General features: G+C 57.6%; 1 protein-coding gene across 1 annotated transcript in view; it reads left to right on the plus strand.

Moving 5' to 3' along the window:
• Positions 1-262: 262 nt before the first annotated feature.
• Isx (intestine specific homeobox) overlaps positions 263-6,183 on the plus strand; it is a 13,455-nt gene continuing 7,534 nt past the window's right edge. The window contains exons 1-2 of the mRNA XM_012515239.1: positions 263-396; positions 3,428-3,463. Coding sequence (XP_012370693.1) covers positions 263-396; positions 3,428-3,463 — 170 coding nt within the window. The remainder of the gene's footprint in view (positions 397-3,427; positions 3,464-6,183) is intronic.

Genomic DNA, 6,183 nt, shown 5'->3' on the forward strand with positions numbered 1-6,183 from the left:
GACCCTCCTTGTCCGGGAGGCCACTCTGGAGTGCAGAGCCCACTTGGCGATGCCACCTCCCTCCATGCCAGGCTGCTGAGAGTCACGCTGTTGCCTGGGATGTCACTGCCCCCTGGCTGGGAGGGGCCGTGCGCGCTCCACAGACCTGGCGCTGTGCCGCCCGGATACGCCAGCAGGGGGCTCCCCACACCCTCCGTGCCTGCTACCAGGCCACACCTGGGCAGAGAGCACAGCGAGCCTGAAAGCCCCGCTCCCCTGGGGCATGGAGATCAGCACCGAGAGCCCAGGGGCCCCTGCGAAGCTGGGATTGTCCTTCTCTATCGAGTCCATCCTCCGGAAGCCCTCGGGGCAGCGTGAGGCCCCACCTGAGCCCCCTCAGGAGCAGCCCCAGGGTGAGTGGCTCCGAGGGTCGCGATCCTTGCGGGGTGCTGAGGCCCAGCAGGCGCGGGCAGGGGACGCGCTCACTCTGCGGCAGAATGGGCGCCCAGCCCAGGGAAGGGTCAGTTCACAGTCCAGTGCCTCCCGGCCTGTTGGGGTCCAGACTTTTTAGGCACCCCACCCAGGCTCAGGGAACGGCAAGGCCAGCAAGACCCATCCTACTAGGACGCTGGGGACCCTGGAGGCCCTCCAGCTGCTGGCCCCTCTCCCTCAGGACTGAGCAGCAAGCAGCCCCTTCCCTTGGCAGGGACAGCGACTCCTGCTCTTCCCCGGCTCCCCATTGCCGGCAACTTGGGTCCAGATCACTAGGTGCTGGGAACCCTATTTCCAGGCCTAGGGGAATCCAACTCCAGCGCTTGGCAGGCTGGCACTGCTCAGCATTCTAAGAGACTCTGCATGGCTCTTTGCTGGGGGCCGGGTTCCTCTGAGGAGCCCAGCTCAGAGATGTTGGCACTCTAACCCCCACACAGAGCCCGCACGCAGTGGGCAGGGCAGCCCTGGAGATTCGTTTCTGCCCATCAGCTCATCCCCACAGGGACCCTCCAGTCCTAGGTAATGGCAGCAGCCACGAGCTTGCGGCCACCTCGCCCCCAGGAGAGGGACTCTGACACCCACGCCTCCACAGGGCGAGAGGCAGAGGCAAGAGGAAGACTTTCTGGAGGCCCCAGCTCTGAAAAAACAGAGCTGGTCTGTGTCTCTCCCACCACACACCTCAGGGAAGGAAAGGAGATGGACAGATGAGGGAGAGACCCCATGCTCCCACCCGCTCCTGAGAACTGCAGGCTCTCACCAGCAGTTGGTGACCAGCCACTGCGTGTGCTTGCCCAGCGTGGCTGGAAGCTGTAGCCCCTGGGGAATCCCAGCACCTGAGGAACATCCTGCGGGGCAGCCAGCTAAGGGCCAGGTGCCCACGGGGTTTGGTGGCTGGGCAGCCACTAACATTCACCCTCACCTCGGTCTGCAGGGTGAGGTTGCTCAGGTTCTGGTAGAACTTTATTTAGAGCAGCCACAGGTTGGCATGGCCCTGACTCACACCTGCAGACCCCCGCTCTCCTCGTCACCTCTGCCAGCCCTCACTGTCCCTCAGAGGTGGGGAGCTGCCCTGGCATCCTCCCTCTTCTGTCCCACCCACACTGTGTGACTTGCACTCCTTTCTCTCCCTGCTCCCCCAAGTCCAAGGTATAGGCTGCCCCAGCCACCACAGAGTGAAGCTCTCCAAGCAGCCCTGGCCTGCTCCCTGCCGGCTTCCCTGTCACTCTCCTCCATCCATGTGCACAGCGAAGCTGCCCCCCTCCCCTGGGGTGCGTGCCCATGCTGAGTCCCCCAGTTTAGAGCCTGGCCTTGACGCTGTATTTGGAGCTAGCTCCTGAGGATGCCACATCTGCTCTCACAGGGTTCCCCAGGGCAGCTGGGCGTATCTCTGCACACCCTCCCCACTGTGCCTGCCCACTTCACCCGCTCCATTCCCTCCTCTTGCCTCCCCTGCCCCGCTGTCCTCTCCATCTCTCCATCTCCACTCTTCCTTCCCTGGTGTGCCTGGTACTGAGAAGAGTAGCCCTGCCGCGCTCTCTCTCTCTCTCTCTCTCTCTCTCTCTCTCTCTCTCACACACACACACACACACACACACACACACCACTGTCAGAGAAGCCTGGAGCAGGGCCCAGGCTCAGGCTGAGCATGCTCACGTCTCCCTGGGCAAGTGGGTGGTCACCTCCATGGGTCTTGCCCCTCAGTCCTGCTCTAGAACCACCACTCACCTGGCCTAAGACCTGACCAGCTGTCCCCCATGCAGAACACAGAAGGACAGCGTGGCCTCTGCTTGCCAAAGAGTGAGGGTCAGTGTGGGTTTCTTAGAACCAGACCTAAGGAAAGACCTGAGCACAAGTCATTGTCACTGGTGCACACCAAAGGGAAGCAGTGGCCCAGAGGCCACAGCTGAGCCCTGGGGGTACACCAGTGTGCCCCCCCCCAGAAGCCCAGGCAGCCCACCAGAGGCCAGAAGGAGCTGGATCTAGAGAACAGAAGTGTCAGGAGGATGTGATCCGGGTGTTGGCCACACCACCAGTCCAGGACCACAGAGCAGAGGCAGTGGACACTCATGGGCTGTTGTTTAAATGTGACTTATGCATCAGATTCTTTATCTGAGCGTGCAGCCAATAGCTACTGAATATCTCCGGAGCGCCAGGCACACTGGCTATGCAACAAATCAACCTGAGCTCGTGGCTCCACCTGACAAGCTAGGTTTGTTCTCTTGTTCAGTTTTCATGATCAGGCATTGGGACACGCTATGATGAGCCGGTTCTGCCCCAGGTCCCGCCTGAAAACGGGGCCGGCCTTTGGTGAGGCTTCCATGTGGCCACAGCTTCCCAGAGAGAGCTCTCCCGGAGGGCGAGGCCGGGGGAAGCCGCTGCGCCACAATCCAGGCATTGGAAACAAGTCACTGGGCTGCACCCTTGACGAGAATGGAGCTTGCAGGGAAAGATGCCAGACAATCAGTGTATCTCACAGTCACCCTGGAAGTGGGCGGCGGGGCGGACTTGGCACACCAGAGGTGCCGCTGGCCTATGGTGTGGATGCAGCGCTCTGGGGGTCTGGGGAGAGAAGGCTTCCTGGAAGTGGAGCAGCTGGTCAGACCTCCAGGATGAGCAAGCGGGTGGAGAGTTCCACAGGCCTGGGGCCGGGGCTGTGTTCCCACCAGGGCCCCGACAAGGGCAGCCACAGCAGGCCTCACTGGCCGCGTAGGAGTCTGTTTAGGTTTCCTATTTTACAGGAAAGTGAACAATGATCAATATCGATGAAAGTTCTTTAATTCCACTGGCAGTGCCTGTTCTAGGTTGGCTGAGCCAGGGAGGGGAACACGCTGCCTTAGAAGTGGCTGCCACTGGGAGAGGAGCCCCACAGTCTGGAACCAGGTCCCTGCTGCTTGCTGCTGCCTGCCCCCCTTCCAACATCCCCGAGCATCATGGCAGGCAGGTGTTGGTCCTCAAGCTCTCTGAAGTCTCAGCTCCCAACAGCCCAGCTAGAGTAAGCCAACTCCTGCATGCGTCAGGGCAGCTGAGGTTGCAGCGGGGCCATTGTGGGGGGTAGGCCTGGGGTCTCCTGCTGACCCCTCTCTGCCCTGAGAAGAAAGATAGCTCCACATCACAGGGCTCTCCACATAGGCTCTTTCTTATCAGCAGTGTGCTCCTCAGAGTTTCCTTCTCCAGACAGTGGTTAATCATTTGTCGGCCAGCAACGGTTCTTGGCCCTGTTCACAAAGCCCTGTGACTCTGGACAGCCTCCTTTGGGGACCCCTCAGCCTTGCCATTCAAACCTTTAGCAGAGAGCACCAGGAAATTCTCCCAAAATCTCAGCAGGACGGGTGACGAAGTATGGATTCCCCACTGGCAACAACCAGTCCTGCGATACTTCCTGTGTCACATATGCACACACGTGCATACATGTACAGATATATACACATATCATGTACCTATACACATACACACATTTTGTTCACCAACGTGCATACACACATGCGTGTGTACATGTGCGCACACACACGCACACATACGCCTCCACAAGAAAAAGAGTTAGAACTGTTGAAATACACTTGCACTGCCAGAGGAATAAGCAGAGCACACTGACATGTGATGCACCACGTGCACGCGTCCCCCAAACCTACACCCATGCTGTGAAGCCATCAGTCCTGACTCTAGTCACAAGCTAAGACAAGGAGCTGTAGACACAGGAGGGAAGTCACAGAGCAGAGTGCTACAGGAGAGGGGAGGGTGCAGGCAAAGAATCTGGGCAGCAGCAGGAGGAACAGGAAGGGACAATCTGCAGAAGACACCACTGCAGAACCTGGACACTAATGTCACCCAGCAAAGTCACAGGAGAGAGGGAGGCTGAAGGTCGAGTGTGCTGGCCTGGTACCTCGGCCTTTGTGCTGTGCATCAGCAAAGGCAGAACCTGTGGCTGGGGAGAGCCAGGCCTCCCACCGCCACATGTCAGCGCCACTCTAAGCCCTGTGGACCAGCGTAAAGGGTTCTGCTGCTGGTTGCTCACTGTTTGGTTGCACATGGTTTCCCTTAATTGAAGAGGCATGTTTTGTCTACAAAAAAGGAAGAAGAAAAAAGAAAAAGAAATATACATGTGAAAGAGTAGGAAGCATGTGCACTGTGTGCACATCTATTGAAGTTCTGCACACACAATGCATGTGTCAGGCACCAACCTGCACAAGCTGCCAGGACAGCAGCCCCAGGCCTGTCCTCCAGGCATCCCCCAGCACCAGCAGGCCGCTAGGGTCTCCTCCTAGTTGTTCCTCTCTACTCCCTCTTCCTACTCTGTTGGTGTCTTTTTGTTGTTTATTTACACAAAAAAATCCATATTTGTTACAAAGAAATTAAAAGTAAAGCTAGGTGAAAAGGAAGGGAACATGTAACTAGCCGCCCAGGGGTCCTCACCACTGAGGCTGTATTGCAGACTGAGTGGTTCTGTTTAGACTTGCTCTACAAATAGGCAGGCTGGTTTTTTGCAAGCTAGAATTTAGCATTCTGGCTTTTCTTTGGGAAAAAAAAAAGAACTATTGTGTTTCTACTAGGAGTTCACAACAGACTTGGACAGAAGGGAACATTTGATTGATTTGAGCCTTGATGGATGAGTAGGAGGTCAGAGAGCAAGATGGAGAACGAGGACTCAGGGCACAAGTGGAGAGGAGGAGGCTATGGCCACTTGGGGGACCAGAAATGGCCAGGCAGGATGGAGTTGCAGCAAAGAGAGTGGGGAAGGGGCAGAGCCTGGAAGGAGCTCTCTCCTCCGGGGTACAAGAGGAGGCCCCAAAAGCCAGGACTCCAGAGAGGAGTCTGCACCCTTCAACTGCACATTGGGAGATGACCCAGCAGGAGGGCCCAGGGACCAAAGGAGTGCAGGGTCACACGGCGAAGCTCTGGGCCTCGTGCCCGGGCCAGGCTAGCTAGCAAGCTGCAGAGCAGGGGTCGCCAGGAGCAGGCCTCACTGTGTAATTAGGCGGCCTGTGGAAATTGTGTATTTCTTATGACCAACGTGCTAAATGGAGCAGGCTTAATTAAATTCTGCTGACTTGCCCTCTTGGAGGACCACTGAAGTGTGAGGCACAGCTCATGCAGTGAAGCACAGTGGAAGGCACCACCACCTTCTTCCCCATTCCTGCTCTCAGGAGCCCCTGGCTAGCTGCCATGGAGCCCAGGCTGCAAGCCCTATAGGGAGCCCAAGATCCTGCTTTGTGCAAGGCCACCAACCACGCTTGGGACCACAAGGCCTGATTTCCCCTTGTCCTCTCTGAGCAGGGCCCTGGACACCTGAGACACTAAGCAGTGCCTGGGCAGCCCTGTCCATGATCTCAGGTGCCTGCTGCACATCTACTGAGGGCCTTCCAGTCCCCAGGTCCCTGGGCTGTAGATGCACAGCCTCTGTGTTCCCCTTCCATTTTGCTGCTTGGCCTCTCTCTTATGGCCACTTCTCTGTGATGTTACCTCACCCTTCTGCCCATCTGCCCCCTCCTCGGGCAGCGGGGGATATGAAGAGCTCACTTTCATCCCCCTGGGACACAGGTCACTTCCTACCCACCCAAGGACCATGGTCAGGGTGACTCCTGGACACTATCTGTATAAGTAGAGATGAGTGGGGACAGAAAGTATGGCAGTGATGATAGTAGTGAAGATGGTGCTGGTGGTGTTGGTGATGGTGATGGTTATGATGGTGATGGTGACAGTGATGGTGGTGGTGAT

This window comes from Octodon degus, unplaced genomic scaffold (genome assembly GCF_000260255.1).
Source record: "Octodon degus isolate 3935 unplaced genomic scaffold, OctDeg1.0 scaffold00004, whole genome shotgun sequence".
NCBI classification, from domain to species: Eukaryota; Metazoa; Chordata; class Mammalia; order Rodentia; family Octodontidae; genus Octodon; species Octodon degus.